Source organism: Rhineura floridana, chromosome 3, assembly GCF_030035675.1.
Source record: "Rhineura floridana isolate rRhiFlo1 chromosome 3, rRhiFlo1.hap2, whole genome shotgun sequence".
In the NCBI taxonomy this organism is placed as follows: Eukaryota; Metazoa; Chordata; class Lepidosauria; order Squamata; family Rhineuridae; genus Rhineura; species Rhineura floridana.
The window spans coordinates 78,081,828-78,099,040 of NC_084482.1; the positions used below are offsets into that span (position 1 = coordinate 78,081,828).

General features: G+C 40.7%; 1 protein-coding gene across 1 annotated transcript in view; it reads left to right on the forward strand.

Moving 5' to 3' along the window:
* Nucleotides 1–16,823, forward strand: part of GABRA1 (gamma-aminobutyric acid type A receptor subunit alpha1) — a 47,166-nt gene extending 30,343 nt beyond the window's left edge. Inside the window, exons 7-9 of the mRNA XM_061621874.1 lie at nt 3,466–3,618; nt 10,024–10,226; nt 16,506–16,823. Coding sequence (XP_061477858.1) covers nt 3,466–3,618; nt 10,024–10,226; nt 16,506–16,823 — 674 coding nt within the window. The remainder of the gene's footprint in view (nt 1–3,465; nt 3,619–10,023; nt 10,227–16,505) is intronic.
* Nucleotides 16,824–17,213: the final 390 nt, after the last annotated feature.

Below are 17,213 nucleotides of genomic sequence, written 5' to 3' on the forward strand. Positions count from 1 at the left end.
AGTGCCACCAAACCAACCTCATTGACATGAATGAAGACTGAACAAGAGTATGTTTATTAGGGCTGTGCATGAACCTCAAGCTTCACCTTGTCTCTGTATCTGTGCATTAAAAAAATCCAATCTGTTTGGGGAATCTAAAAACAGCTATCACCTTTTCAGTCTGTTCCAGCAGCTTTGGCACATACACATCATGGAATTCTATGTGAACAGAGATTGCCATATTCACTCATTGGAGATTTTCAAGCAGAGGCTGGACAGCCACCTGCTGGAGATGCTCTAGCTCTGGATTTCCTAGACTAGGTGGCCTACACAGCAATAGTGGCAAGTGGTGCTCCTGGCTTCCCAACACTGCAGATTGCTGCCACTGACAAAAAGGCGGGGAGATGCATAGGTACTTCTGTGTGGTGCAGCACATTGCTGCAGGGATGTTGGGTTGGCTCTGCCCTCTGCTCCATCTTGCCAAGCTCCCTGCACCTTGCCTCTCACCCTCTTGGTCTGTGGCAGTACCCCATGGTGTTGGGGTGCTGGGAAAGCCCCACAGCCCCACCATTGCCACCTCACTGGATGCTACTGCTACAAAGCTTCCTCCAACTCTAAGATTCTATTATTCTGAGGAAAAGATTATGTACAAATTGTTTGGCCATGTAATCTAGCACTGTACCTGTAATAGTGGCTAGCTAGAATGCTCCTGGGAACCACACAAATGGGGGGATGAAGCTGATACCCTCTCTGTGTGTGTTCTCAGCAGATGATAATCACTGGGGTGCTATCTTTGAACGTGGAGATTTCACTTTGATTATTGTGGTTTACAGCCATTAAAACAGTGCTCAGATTATGGGGGAAAGGTAGAGGGCCCTTCGTGAAATGCACAATTGCCCCCTGAATCCCCCTACATTTCCCCCTTCCTTTGTAGCCTTCTACAAACCATAACTAAGGAGGCTGTCACAAAAGGCGACTATCTGCAACTTTGTCTTTATTGTGAAGATACAGAAGAATCTGACTATACACTGAATCAGGCCAAATGTCCAGCTAAGTCACTCTTGTCAACTTCCATCTGGCAGCACTGTCCAAGAGCCTTCCTGAGATCCATTTAACTTGAGATGTTTCGGAATGAACTAGGAAGCATGCTCAGGCAGTGAACGTGCTGTATTACTAAGCTGTCACTCTACGTGTGAGTTGTGTTCCTCAACACTCAAAGGAACAGGAGGAATCTCGTGCTTGCCATGGCACGGCATGGTGTATGCACTGGAGCCGCATGAAGATTTTGATCATAGCCTCCGTATTTGAAAGGATCCTTTTTTATTTACAATCCAACTAGCTGCAAGAACTACAGGCTCAATTGAACCAGCCCAATAGATCATAAGATGGTCAAGGATGAGTTGTGAGCTATATGAGCTTTTGGGTTCTTACAGCTGCTCTTTCTTTTCAATAGCCAGTAACTTAAGGGTGGCTGGTCAGATCTATTATGTATTTCAATAAGGACAAAGCCTTCAGTGCTCAAGAAATGTGGCATAAAGGAAAAGAAGAGATGGTATTTTCTATCCTATCAACACTTGATTGATAAGGCCCACATGACATCCCATGCAGCTTGGCATATATGTGAATAGAATGTAATTGATTATATATAAAAATGTCCAGAATACAAAAGCCATTACAATGAGAAAGAAAAAAACTTAGATTGAAATTCTATATTCACTTACCATTGAATTCAATAGGACTTACTTCTGAGTTGACAGTATAGTATTGTGCAATTACAGTGCAATCCTATGCATATCTGCTTGAGACATAAACCCCACTGAGTTTAATGAGGTTAACTTTCCATTAAGTAGGCATAGGATTGCAGCCAAAGTTAGGTTCTTTTTAAATATACATTCACTCCCCATCCTTGCAAATTAATTTTGGTATGCATTGCTAAATCTGGGCTAGATAGGCCATCACCAAAAAGGTCTTGCAAGTCACCTTTGTTATTTACAGAGCAGTCACGAGCTTAGTTCTGCCATGCAACTTCAGAACATGATAATACAAAGCACTTTAACATTTTTTGCTTTAGGCATAAATTTAAGGGTATGCTGTGTGAAAATTTCCTGGAAAACAGCTTTTGCACATCTATTATGTTTAATATGTTTTTTAATAATGTTTTTAACCCTTTTTAAAAAGTTTTTTAAAAATGTTTTTAACGCTGTTTTGTTTTAATGTATTTTAAGATCTGTTTTTATGATGTTTTAAAGTATTTTTAGTGCTTTGTTTGCTGCCCTGGGCTCCTGCTGGGAGGAAGGGCGGGATACAAATTAAATAATAAATAAATAAAAATAAAATATGACACATCTGCATGAACATTCCTACCCACCCTGCACTGTTCATCCGGGCCTCCATTGAACTGGATGGATGTGTCTTTTGATGTTTCACCAGGACCACTAGTTGTGGCCCTTGGCATTTATTTGTTTTTACTTACATACTGCCTTTCAGTCCTCATAAGGGCATGGCTTGAGACTTCTACCCCACCTCCCTCCAAGGCCTAAAATTGTTTTATACATAATCTCTTATTTTGGGGAAAGGGTTTGATTGGATTTCAGACTTACTCATTTCTTTTGTCGGCTGACATTTGTTTTGTTTCAACTCCTTCAGTGTGAATATAATGCTACATTATTAGATCCCCCCTCCAAGGAATTTGATCTTTTCAAGATATTACATTTTCAACTAATTGTCATAAATGATGAGACCAAAAAGGAGAGGCTTGCTTAATTTCTGGAAAACACTATTTCACGAAGGCCATCAAATTGAACAACTTGCCCTTTTTTCAGATAAATGCTAAGCTGTAGTCTGCAGAACTAATGTATAAAACATAGAGGTAGGAAGGGTCCAAAGAACATTTGGGTAAATCACCTCTCCTAAAATGAAGTCAGCCCAGTCACTCCCTTCAAAAATCTATGCCAGGCCTGCTTAAATTGGCACCACTAAGCTAAGTCCAATCTACCAGCTATGAATAGTGACTGTGCCAGATGCATGATTAAGACCCTCATTTTTGCAGTCCTAGGGAGATAGCAAAATCAGGAGGCTTCTTTTGTGTTCCTGGTGGGTCATCACTGTATTCAGCTTGGTGATTGATACATGGTAGAAACGTAATTTATGCAATCCAAGACATAGTATGCCATAAGCAGAGAGCAAATGCTCTGCAGATGACGCCTGGATAGCAGGATGCTCTTGCTGATTTAAACAACGCACATACTGTAGGGGAAAGAGAAGAACAAGAAATCTGGGTCATTGGTCATTGAGCTTCTTACTTCTCAAACTCTGAGTGTATAATTCTTAACCTTTCCTCATTTTCTTGACTAGTTGTTGCAAAAAAATATTTTGTGGGAAGCAGTGTATACTAGTTTCTGAATGATTTCTGATGGATGGCTTTAAATCATGTTATCCCATGTATTTGCAAATGAATTTCATTGTTGGTTCTTTTCTCACATTCAGGAGAATATGTTGTGATGACTACCCACTTCCATTTGAAAAGAAAAATTGGTTACTTTGTTATTCAAACATACCTGCCGTGCATTATGACAGTGATTCTATCCCAGGTCTCTTTTTGGCTCAACAGAGAATCTGTTCCAGCGAGAACTGTGTTTGGTAAGTGTCTTGTACAGTAGTGGCTCGTGCCCATTTGGACTGGTACGACAGAAGGCAGGGAGACCAACAGTAGATGGCGCTGAGCCAATGACAGCTAGAATAGGGATGGAAGGATCTGCCACTTTCAGTTCTCTCAGTTTCTCATTCCAGTCTTAAATTCAGTTCTCCACATTTCTGCAGCAATCTGCAATCTTTTTTAAAAAAAATCCCGCTGAAAATTCTTCAGCAGTTTAGTGAATTTCTCCTAATAATTTTTGTAGGCAGTTTTGACTAATGTACACATTTTTGCAAGCAATTTCTCATCCTATAATGCATTTTTTGTATGTTATTTTCACTCATATATTCATTTTATGCACACTTTACCCTAACATATGCATTTTTGTAAACATTGTTTGGTTAGCAAACTGCACTGCAAAATTTGAATAAGTGCAAATTTCAAAGGATGGCTGTGTTGTGGTTCTCATATTGTTTTGGACAATGCAAATTTGACAGATTTGACTGGAAATGCGAACTGAATTGAATTTATTCCCCTTCCTTAACCCCCAGTTAGTTGTAAAAAAGCAAATGGGGACTTGTATTAACAGAATAAATTCCCCAACCAGTGCTTTGGCAACTTTTACATCCAGGCTTCTGTGACAACACCATAGGTCAGCCAGTACCAAGGCAGGGTTCACAGAAAATGCAGCTTGTGGTGGTATTTGGGCATTATTCTCTCCACACAACGTACCGCATGGAAAAAGAGTGGGGCCATGTGCACTGGTTCCACCTTGCTTCATGTCTTCATCCTAACCCCGTGCTATCCACATGTTGGCAGCTTGCCTACAAAGAGGATATCTGCTGAATGTCTGTAGGCTTCCCCCAACCCTGAGTGATCAAGATCCTAATCACTGGGAAAATGTATGTTCAGCAGGCTTCCTTTCTTTGGGTAAGCCCCCTTCACATGGACAGAGAGAAGGTCGAACAAGGGATGCAATAGTAGGAGCAGTACCAGCAAGCTCAGCCCCACTTTTTCTTTCTCTCTATCTGCAGTCTTAATCACATGGAGATAATAATGCCAAAATAAATCTGTTTACTTCAGATATTATCCCAGTTTTTTGGAGTCCTTCAAACCTTAATTTGACAAACTGCAAAACGTATCAAATCTATATTTTGTCAAATGTATATTTTCCATGTTTTCACACCACATTCATATCTCTGTAACAACCTCTAAACAAGGGGTGGGTAACCTTAGGAAGTCTGGGAGAAGGTCAAATATGGTCTTCCAGGCCTTTCTATCTAACCCTTAGAACTCTCTGCAGGCCAACTCCCTCTCCTCAGACCACACTGCTTCGTACCCCAAATATTTTTCCTGGCTGAAATGTGTCCTTGAATTCTAATAATGTCTGTCACATGCATGGTTGGAAAATAGCAAGAAATGTGTGTGTGTAGAAACTAACCTACTGTACAAAGGTTAAATGTATGTTTGTTACTCTGTTCACTTTTGTCTCTGGCTTTGCCCATACTGGTATGAGGCCCTCAAAAGGATGTCCAGAAGGGAACATAGCCCTTGGGCTGAAAAAGGTGCCATCCGTGCTTGAAACAGTGACTACACAGAAATGTTGAGTTCAGAAATAGGATATAGCCACAGCTTTTTTTGGTAAAAAATGAGGTACTGTTACTCATACCTTGATAAAAGTGTTGAGGGACCCAGCACAAAATAGTTGCCATGGGCAGCCAAGAAAGAGGTCCTGGTACTCTGTACCAGTGAGTATCATCACAAAAGAAGCACTGGATATAGCTACAAAAAGGCAGACACTGTAACAACAATAAAGACAGCCAGCCAACAAGTTATCCTCATTAGCAGCAGGCTCTTTGAAAAACTATAGTCTCATGATCCATAATCTAACTGAAACTGGTGATAAGATTTCAAGACACATTACTGTGAATAGTACTCACCATTTTTCACAAAACTAAAGAATATCAAATGAATGTTCCTTACATTCACTCTTGGCCTCCTGCTGTTTCCTTGTTATTTTGCAAAAACCAAAAACTATATGGGAGGGCCCCAGACAGGATCCCCTTGTACATTTCTATCAAAATGAATGAATGAATGAATGAGTATTCATTACGGTCAGTGACCAGCAGAAATCACAGTACAAACTATAAAAAGCATCATAAAAGTTAACAGTACAATAACTGTATACTGATAAGACTATAAACTCAGTCTAAAAAACGTTCTTCAAACTCCAATGGTCATTGCTTTGGCAGCGCTTTTCGGTATTTAATCGCTGCATCACAAAAACTCGCGACCATGGATGTTACTAGGGGTTTTTTATCAGCTAAAAGATAATGTACATAAAAAGCAGGGTCCCTACCTGGAAATTTCTGAAGGAAAGGAGTAATAAGCTGGATGTGGAGGGCATGATAAAGGGAACATTCTAGTAAAACATGACTCACAGTGTCTACAGCACCAATATCACATGGACAGTGACGTTCAGCGAGTGGGATTTTCTGGTACCTACCCTCTAGGAGTGCAGAGGGTAGGACGTTATGTTTGGCCAGTGTGAATGCTTTCCTGAGTCAAGGTATATGGAGGAGGGACAGATAGTGTGCCAAGGTAAAAGCTTTTGAATAAAGGCTAGGGTCAGAGTTAAGACCAGCACGGGACAGGTGGTTTTGGAATTCCATATCGAATATTCTCTGCATAATAGCTGACTTCGCTTGGGAGAAGCCTAGCGCTAGAATAGTAGAGGAAGAGAAACCCAGAACGGAAAGATTAGTAACTAGAGATTTTTTCCATTTTGACTGGTACATATCAGATAACACGAGAGGGGCCAAACTGACTGGTGCAAAGATCAGTTTTAGCCAATACCTGAATTTAAGCACCCATATACGAACCTCAATGGTAGGAAGCCCAGCTTCAAGGTGTAGGTTGGCATTCGGGACACATGGTGGAGTGCCCAATATGTTCCTTAGAAACTTAGTTTGAATAGTTTCAAAGGAAGTATAGCCACCATAGACACTTATCTGGGCGCCATATAGTAATTGGGAGATGACTTTAGCAGAGAATACCTGCAGCATGGATGGAACGAATTGCCTGCCCTTCGTGTAGAAGAAGGAGAGGAGTGCCTTAGTGCTCCTCGTTGCATTTGCCCTAGCATTTTTTGCCTGCAGGTGACATAATCCGGAGGAGTGAAGGGTTATTCCCAGGTATCTGTATGATAGTACTTGTTCTATGGGGATACCGTTTACTCACCACCTATGTTTCACCCTCTTCCTTGTAAAAACTACAACCTTAGATTTACTGTGATTAATGACCAGCAGTTCGTTGTTACAATAACTGGCGAGGGCTCTGAGCAGGCGACGAAGGCCAGTACTTGTGAGAGACAAAAGTACTGCATCATCTGCATATAGAAGAATAGAAAGAGGCCTATTCGACAAAGTAGGATGGTGCATGGGGCATTGCGTCAGGGTTTTGATTAGGGAGTTAATATATAGATTCAACAATGTGGGGGCTAAAATACAGCCCTGCTTAACTCCTTTGAAGGTGGAAATGGGTCTAGACAAGTTGCCAGCGCTATTACATCGTATATGAACCTGAGTGTTCTGGTATAGGCCACGAATCGAAGCTAATAAGTGTCTGTCAGTGTTGGTAGATTCAAGTTTTGACCAAAGCTTATCTCTTGGAATAAGATCAAATGCTAACTTAAAATCAATAAAGGCAGCATAAAGAGCGCCCCCTGGCTTGGAGGTATATTTTTCAACAAGATGTTGTAGGACAAAGGCGAGGTCCAAGGGGGAGTGACTCGCCCTGAAACCAGCTTGCTCCTCCTCCAAATTATTTTCCCGCTCCATCCAAATTTGCAGTTTTGTAAGTAGGTGACTTGCGTAAAGCTTGCTGAGAAGATTTAGCAGGCTAATTGGTCTATAATTGGCTGGGTCCGCACAACTACCCTTTTTGAAGATTGGAATAATAGTGGCAAGGCCCCAGTCCTCAGGGATGCAGACAGTTCGATCAATACTCGTAAATAAAGCTGTCAGGACCGGTGCCCACCACTCTTGGTTAAATTTGATTGCTTCTGGGAGAATGTTTTCAGGCCCTGGAGCTTTACCCAACTATTAAAATGTGAAAATGAAAGCAAAGAACAAGTAGACCTGCACGTATGATAGAACTGCCATTACTGGTTGTATATTACTGCATAGTATGATCCCACAACCTAGTGATGCTGAAGTACTAAAAATTAAGTCTGCAGTGCATATTTCTAGGGGTACATAAATCCCACTGGTGCTAATGATTTGTCACACTGTTTGTTTCTCTCATGCAGCTGACTTCAGTGAGCTGTCACTCAGCTGCTATGGATTGGCATAAGACACAGCAGTACAAGTATCTGCTTTCAGGAATGCAACCAAAGTACAGGCTTATGGTTCTGAACCTGGAAAGCCTATTTCTCTCATTCATACAGGTTAAGCATCTTTTCATGGGTCCATGAGGTAACAAGCAAAGGGACCCTCTCTCTCCTCCCTACTCTAGATCTGCTTTGGGTCGAACTGTGCAGTGCCCCTTGCAAAGGATAGCTCTATTACACCAAGCTAGATAAAAGAGAAAGTGCCGGAGGTAAGGTGGGGGACCTGTGGCCTTCCAATTTGTTGGATTCAACTCCCATCGGCCCCAGCCAGCATGGCCAACGATGAGGAATGATGGGAGTTATAATCCAACTCCCATCATCTGAAGGGCCACAGATTCTCCATAGGGTTTGATCCATGACTTGTGAAATAGAGCTTTTACACAGGATTCTACCCACAGCTGCTGGGTAGGTTCAGACACAAAAGCCAGCCTCCAGAAGGTTTGGCCTTCAACTTCTGTCAGCCCCTGCCAGCACAAAACAATTCAACTTATTTCTGGGCTGGTCTCTCTCTATGTCTCCCCTTTCGGTCTCTGTCACTCTGTCTCTTGCTCTGTGTATGTCGTGTGTGTGTGTGTGTGTGTGTTTCGTACACATTCTGTCTCCCTGTCTCTGTCTCTTGCTCTCTTTGTGTATGTGTGTGTCTACACCCCCCCCTTGGTATTTGATTAATTGATTCATGTTTTTCATTCTGTTTTTTTAAAATGTTAGGTTTATCTATCATGAAAAAGGCAACCTCCAAATATTTCATATGAATGTAAATGCACAAGAGTAGATAGCAGAGTCTGATCAGTTCTCCTATAGATAGTTAAGATGCTTAAAATCCATTAACTGCAGTGTGATTTAGGTTCCAAACATCTGTATGTGTACCTGGGAGTAAGTCCATTTGAACTCAGTGGGACTTCATTCTGAGTAAACGTGCATAGAATTGTCCTGGATATGTGCAGGATAGGACTGCAGCCTTAACCAGTTTTTCTACACAAATTGTTATGCATTTGGAGACATTTCAGAATAGAGATGACTGATAATTGAAAGGTCATATTATTTTCCCTCCTGGACACTAAATAATGCATCTGAATATGGATAGGGCAAGATATTTCTGATTGCTGTGTGTTTTGGCTAACACCTGACACAGTGGAAATATACTGCAGCAGAGATTTAATACATGAAATGTCTGCAGTTGTCAAGGCAACTGGTGAATATGTGATTTATCGCAATGGTAAGCAATGCAACAGAGTTGCAGACCTCTCACTTTCAGTAAAAGCTCAGTGGTTAGTTAAAAGACAATTGTTAAGTGGCAGGTGAGCAACGCTGCTAGTTGAAATGCAAAGTATATGACCCCACAGCAGCATTTTCTTTTTCTTGTTTAATCAACATCAGTAATATTTTTCTTCTTCAGTCAACAATAGTCTTTAGGCTTGTGGGGAACAGCTTGAAAATGCTGGTGCAGAATATGAGATGGAGCTCATAAACCAGAAGATGTATAGAAAGAACCCTCCATTTCATTTTAAGACTGTCAAGCTGGCTCATTCAGTTACGGCATAGCTGTAACTGCAATTCACCTCAAAGGTCGAGAGGGCTGGATTTCCAGTCATAGTGGTCCTAAGATATTTTGGTGCCTGAGGCAGAAAATCAAAATGGCAACCCCTAGTGGATAACAACAAACAAACCAAATTATTGATATTTTACCAATTTAATGGTACAGCAAGAGCATTCAGGCATTAAAATCATCCAGAATCAGAACATGGAGCAGACAGAGAAGGAACAAGTACACTTCTCCTTGTGGAGGCTCCCCACATGATGTAGAACTCTGATTTTCCAGAGTATTCCCTGAGTGGAACTCTGCTCAGGGAATTCTGTTAGTGGATACAATGCCTACATTATTGTAGAATGAACCTGGAGATGTCTGCAACTAATTACAGTGGCATAGAGTAAAAACAATATTGTATTTGTGCACAGAAAGGGAGGTAGCAATGGGATGATGATAGAATGAATTCTGAAATGTTCTTGTTTTGCTTTACAGGAGTGACAACTGTGCTAACAATGACCACCTTGAGCATCAGTGCACGGAATTCCCTCCCAAAGGTGGCCTATGCCACTGCTATGGATTGGTTCATAGCTGTGTGTTATGCATTTGTTTTCTCAGCACTGATTGAATTTGCAACAGTGAACTACTTTACAAAGAGAGGTTATGCATGGGATGGCAAGAGTGTTGTTCCTGAAAAGGTAATAACATAAATGGACATGAGACATTATATATAGCATGGACAATGTGATCCTACTAAACTAGATTGCTTGAATTGGAAAACTGATCCTTAACATTCTTATTAAAAACGAAGTCCATCTGAGTTCAACTTGCTTGTCTCCATACAGTAGGGCCCCGCTTTCCAGCGTTCCTCTGATGCGGCGGCTTTCAATCAGGGGAAATTCCCCGTTTTAAAGCCAATTTTGCCATTTTGCGGCATTTTCGCACAACGCAACCCATTAAAGTCAATGGGTTCCACTTTACGGTGATTTCTGCTTTACGGTGGGGGCCTGGTCCCTAACCCACCATATAAGCGGGGCCCTACTGTACTTGCATTTGCTTATATTGAAGTGCTTTTGGACATGGATAAGACCAAACATGCTCAAGCCCCTGTATTAGGACAATTTGAAGGACTGCAATATCTTTAATCCTCTCTGTCCCCAAAAATATTACCTATGATGAAATATAGAATTTATTGCAGCTCCTTTTCAGATTGCAGCTAAGGGTGAATTCAAACATGCATGTTAATCCTTCAGTGACTGCTGAGTAATTACTTGCATATGTGAAACAGCAACCATCAATTAGACACCTCAAATACAGCTTTTATATCATCTCTGTTATCATGGCAAAATAAGACTTTTCAATTGAGAGGACTTGGACATTCAGTAGTAAGCCATCAAGGGATGAGTCACCAAATCATAAGACATCAAGTGATGCATATGCATGTGTGATTCAGACCCCTGAGTCTAAAAAGAGTGATGTGAACAGAACAAGACTTTTCAAATTGTTGAAGACTTCTTGGAGACGTTGCAAAAATGTTTTTTTTGGGGGGGGTGGACACAAACTGGTCAGCTCTCCACTCTGTCAATTTCACTGCTCTCCTCCCCCCATGTAATGTTTCTATGGTCTGTACAGGCCGTTCCACAAGAACATAAGAACATAAGAAGAGCCTGCTGGATCAGGCCAGTGGCCCATCTAGTCCAGCATCCTGTTCTCACAGTGGCCAACCAGGTGCCTGGGGGAAGCCCGCAAGCAGGACCCGAGTGCAAGAACACTCTCCCCTCCTGAGGCTTCCGGCAACTGGTTTTCAGAAGCATGCTGCCTCTGACTAGGGTGGCAGAGCACAGCCATCATGGCTAGTAGCCATTGATAGCCCTGTCCTCCATGAATTTGTCTAATCTTCTTTTAAAGCCATCCAAGCTGGTGGCCATTACTGCATCTTGTGGGAGCAAATTCCATAGTTTAACTATGCGCTGAGGAAAGAAGTACTTCCTTCTGTCTGTCCTGAATCTTCCAACATTCAGCTTCTTTGAATGTCCACGAGTTCTAGTATTATGAGAGAGGGAGAAGAACTTTTCTCTATCCACTTTCTCAATGCCATGCATAATTTTATACACTTCTATCATGTCTCCTCTGACCCGCCTTTTCTCTAAACTAAAAAGCCCCAAAAGCTGCAACCTTTCCTCGTAAGGGAGTCGCTCCATCCCCTTGATCATTCTGGTTGCCCTCTTCTGAACCTTTTCCAACTCTATAATATCCTTTTTGAGATGAGGCGACCAGAACTGTACACAGTATTCCAAATGCGGCCGCACCATAGATTTATACAATGGCATTATGATATCAGCTGTTTTATTTTCAATACCTTTCCTAATTATCGCTAGCATGGAATTTGCCTTTTTCACAGCTGCCGCACACTGGGTCGACATTTTCATCGTGCTGTCCACTACAACCCCGAGGTCTCTCTCCTGGTCGGTCACCGCCAGTTCAGACCCCATGAGCGTATATGTGAAATTAAGATTTTTTGCTCCAATATGCATAATTTTACACTTGTTTATATTGAATTGCATTTGCCATTTTTCCGCCCATTCACTCAGTTTGGAGAGGTCTTTTTGGAGCTCTTCGCAATCCCTTTTTGTTTTAACAACCCTGAACAATTTAGTGTCGTCAGCAAACTTGGCCACTTCACTGCTCACTCCTAATTCTAGGTCATTCATGAACAAGTTGAAAAGTACAGGTCCCAATACCGATCCTTGAGGGACTCCACTTTCTACAGCCCTCCATTGGGAGAACTCTCCATTGATTCCTACTCTCTGCTTTCTGCTTCTTAACCAATTCCTTATCCACAAGAGGACCTCTCCTCTTATTCCATGACTGCTAAGCTTCCTCAGAAGCCTTTGGTGAGGTACCTTGTCAAATGCTTTTTGAAAGTCTAAGTACACTATGTCCACTGGATCACCTCTATCTATATGCTTGTTGACACTCTCAAAGAATTCTAATAGGTTACTGAGACAGGACTTTCCCTTGCAGAAGCCATGCTGGCTCTGCTTCAGCAAGGCTTGTTCTTCTATGTGCTTAGTTAATCTAGCTTTAATCATACTTTCTACCAGTTTTCCAGGGACAGAAGTTAAGCTAACTGGCCTGTAATTTCCGGGATCCCCTCTGGATCCCTTTTTGAAGATTGGCGTTACATTTGCCACTTTCCAGTCCTCAGGCACGGAGGAGGACCCAAGGGACAAGTTACATATTTTAGTTAGCAGATCAGCAATTTCACCTTTGAGTTCTTTGAGAACTCTCGGGTGGATGCCATCCGGGCCCGGTGATTTGTCAGTTTTTATATTGTCCATTAAGCTTAGAACTTCCTCTCTCGTTACCACTATTTGTCTCAGTTCCTCAGAATCCCTTCCTGCAAATGTTAGTTCAGGTTCAGGGATCTGCCCTATATCTTCCACTGTGAAGACAAATGCAAAGAATTCATTTAGCTTCTCTGCAATCTCCTTATCGTTCTTTAGTACACCTTTGACTCCCTTATCATCCAAGGGTCCAATTGTCTCCCTAGATGGTCTCCTGCTTTGAATGTATTTATAGAATTTTTTGTTGTTGGTTTTTATGTTCTTAGCAATGTGCTCCTCAAATTCTTTTTTAGCATCCCTTATTGTCTTCTTGCATTTCTTTTGCCAGAGTTTGTGTTCTTTTTTATTTTCTTCATTCGGACAAGACTTCCATTTTCTGAAGGAAGACTTTTTGCCTCTAAGAGCTTCCTTGACTTTGCTCGTTAACCATGCTGGATTTCCATTCAATGGAAATTGAATGAATGATGAAATCCATCCAGGATTTCAATTCAATGAAATGAATGAAATGAGAAACTAATGGATTTTTCATTTGGAACTCATTCATTTGGATTTCCATTCATTTAGTTGAAATGAATGAAACAAAAGGAGCTCTGTCATTTAAATCTCCACTTCTAAAGTGAATGGACATGGCTATACTCCATGTCTCTATCTGCACCCAGGCAGACTTGGTGAACATACACATTGTTGCAGCATAGCACTGGGCAAGCTAAGAATTATTATGAACTATTATTGTTGTTATTGTTATAATTATTATTGCCTGCCTTTCACCAGCAGGTCCCAGGGCAGGTTACAGCAGTCTAAAATTCAGCATTTTACAAGCATAAATGGTGAAATTCAACATTTTCACTACACCAACTTCTGCTCCAGTTCAGAGGCATCTGTGCACAACAAAAAATAAATAAGCAAATAAGCTGTCGGTCGCTGTTACATTGCATACCTCTGATGAGTTTCTTCTTCATGAACTCCATGCAGTGGCTGGGTGTACTTTGCTGTGCAATCAGGCATGGCAAAAATCCCTCCCCAGTGCACTTTTTGTTGCAGAATTTACACAAAGCAGACTTACAATATATTTTATGGACAATGTATTTTATTTTATGGACGGCCTCCCCCAGCCTGGTGTTTTCTAGATGCTTTGGACTACAACTCCCATTATATCTAACCATTGGTTATGTTGGCTGGGGCTGATGGAAGCTGTAGCCCCAAACAACTAGAGGGCACCAAGGTAGGAAAGGCTATTCTAGATGTTGGTCACCTTCAGAGTAGTAAGCAATGTCCACAAATTTCAGCCACTTACAATTTACAGGTTACTTTCTGTAAACCAAAAAGCATCCAGCACAATAAAAAATTCCAGTATGTTGTTTTTTGTCATTAGGGTGCCGTTTTGGTCCAGGCAATGTGAAGTGTTGGGGTGCTAACATGTTAGGGTAACATGAGGTTTTTCAAACAAAAACTGACTTAAGTGCCCATCTTCTTATATCACACAAACAGATTTCTTTTGGGATATTTTACTAATCTGAGAGAAACATTGGAAGTTTGCTTGGGATAGTAAAATGTCTCCCCAAACCATCAGCAAAGTGGAGGTTGGTGACAGCTCCTTGGAAGTTCAGACTAAAACCTGGAGTGGATTCATTGTGCCACTGACATCAGAGCCACCAGCCTCCATTGAATCTGCATAAGCTTTTTGGTATTAGGATGTGTTTGGTATTTTAAAAATATAAAATGAAATAGGAGCTAAGTTTCGTGGTCCTATTTCTTAGCAGAGATATAAATGCAAGCAGCAGAGTGAGAATATAAACCAGCCCATCTTTCCCTAGGCACAAATAACAGCAGACACAATCTTCTTAGGTAAAAGGATAAAGAATATTTACTCACGACCTTTCATATGTTCAGGAAACATAGGCTCTAGATTAGATGAAAGAAAAAATAGTCCATTTTAGTCTTTGGTAGTGATGCTCTCAGGAGAGCATCTGCCATGCGGTCTCTCCCAGAGGTAAAAAGATCAGTAATGGAGATTATGCAGGAATCCCCAGGAGAAAGGAGGAGGAAGCCAGGTAACTGATCCCACCCATTAGGAAGTTACATCATGGTAAACAGGTACATGGGATATTTCCCCAAATATCCCTTAAAGGGAATATCTCCCTTTTTACAAGGAAACATGAAAGTTTGCCTATTCCAACAGGATGAGGGTTTTTTCAGGCAGAGGGCTAGACAGAGTGTGCACTGGTGCCACTTTATTGACATTGATCCGTCAGTCCCTCTGTAAGCCTGCTTACAAACTGTTGTTTGGTTGTTCAACTATCCTGTTGAAAACTTGCTTCATTATACAATACTGAAAATAAAACATGAATAATTTTTATTTTAATAAATGTTAATATATATCATGATCTTTGATGTCCCTGGCCAAGTCGTATACAGTGCAGATGCCTTTATTTTCACACCTTTTTTTTTCTATCTGCCACAACCCTTCTGAAAACTAAAGTCTTCTTCTGTTCACTTCAGGGAAAACCTTGTGCATTTTATACAGTATCCAAATCTAAACATGCTTGAGAAGAATGGCAAGACCTATCAGGCCCACAGCCAGATCAAGCAGCATAGACAAGGTCCTTCTTTGCTGGATCTGTTTGTTTATCTAATCTAGATTTACAGTCCACTCTATCCCAAAGAGCTGAAGCAGGCAACAGCTCAATAAAGTACTTTTGCCTTTAACATTTTCCAACCCTCTGCCATGCTAACACTGATTTCCACTCTATACCACCACGACAGCTTTGCCAAACTAACACATCTGTTGCTGTATCCAGGGCACTTTCCTGTAAAGTATCTACCTATGTATAAGTGATTTAGAATTTTAAATGGGGAAATGTGAACAATATACAAACATAGGAATGACTACCCAAAACAACCTCCCCCCACTACATTCAGTGGATTTATTCCCAGGGAAGTGTATTTATGACAGCACTGTAAGTCCCTTCTTCACATCCTATTCCATCAAGAACAGCCTTTTATTATTTTTTTCAAATAGAAGGATGCACACATGCCTACAATATGCCCTTCTGATTTAAAAAAAAATCTATGTAAAACAATCTACATCTATATCAACACATAGGTATTTATCGTTCATTGTGACCTTTAAACAAATATATTTATTTTATTTATTTATTTATTTTCATTTCTAGACCGCCCATAGCTAATAGCTCTCTGGGCGGTGTACAAAACGAGATTAAAATACAATATAGAATAAAATCAGTAACAAAGGAACACATTAAACTAAAAACATTAAACATAAAGCATTAAACATTAAAATGCCTGGGAGTATAGCCGGGTCTTAACCTGGTGCCTAAAAGAAAGAACCGTAGGCGCCAGGCGTATTTCCTCCGGTAAGCTGTTCCATAATTCAAAGTAACCCATCAGAAAATGTCGCCCTTCTTATATGTGCACATCTGCTTTTGTGCATAAATGTCCAGGAAATGCAATTATCTTTTTTGTTTTGTTTTGTACAATGTGAAAATACATGGGAAAATAAAACAAAAGTTGTGCCCATAAGTAAAACACAAATGTCTCAGAGCTGTCAATGGTTTTGAATGATCCACTGAAAAGGTGTCTTGGATTAATGTCTATTTTTTTTATTTCTAGCCAAAGAAAGTAAAGGATCCTCTCATTATGAAAAACAACTCATTCACAGCACCAGCAACAGCAACCAGCTTCACCCCTAATATTGCAAGGGACCCTGGACTAGCTACCATTGCTAAAAGTGCAACGATAGAGCCAAAAGAAGTGAAAGCTGAAGCAAAACCTCCAGAACCCAAGAAAACCTTTAACAGTGTCAGCAAAATTGACCGACTATCAAGAATAGCATTCCCATTGCTTTTTGGGATTTTTAATTTAGTGTATTGGGCTACTTATTTAAATAGAGAGCCCCAGCTTAAAGACCAAACTTCTCCTCCTCACTAACCCCATTAACCATATGTAGTTTGTTCAGTGTCTTTTGCACTGGGGATTGTATTATGATTATTAATTATTATTTTTGGTTTTAAACACACAGCAATTCCCATTTGCTTCATTGCCTCTGTCTTAAAGAAGTTGAGATTTCCTTATTTTATAAAGTAAAAGTATATTATATATATATAAATATATAAATATATAATAGAAAAGATATTAACTCTGTACTCTAGGGCTGTAACATGTGATGTAGACACCCAATTCTGAACCATAAATCTGAACGAGGGAGGGAAATGTAAGAAATCCAAACCACTTGTAGATAGCCTATTGCTGAATGTCCCCATAAGAGATGCTGTACAGGTCAGAAGAGAAATATTTTTATGCAAAATGATAGAAGGTAAA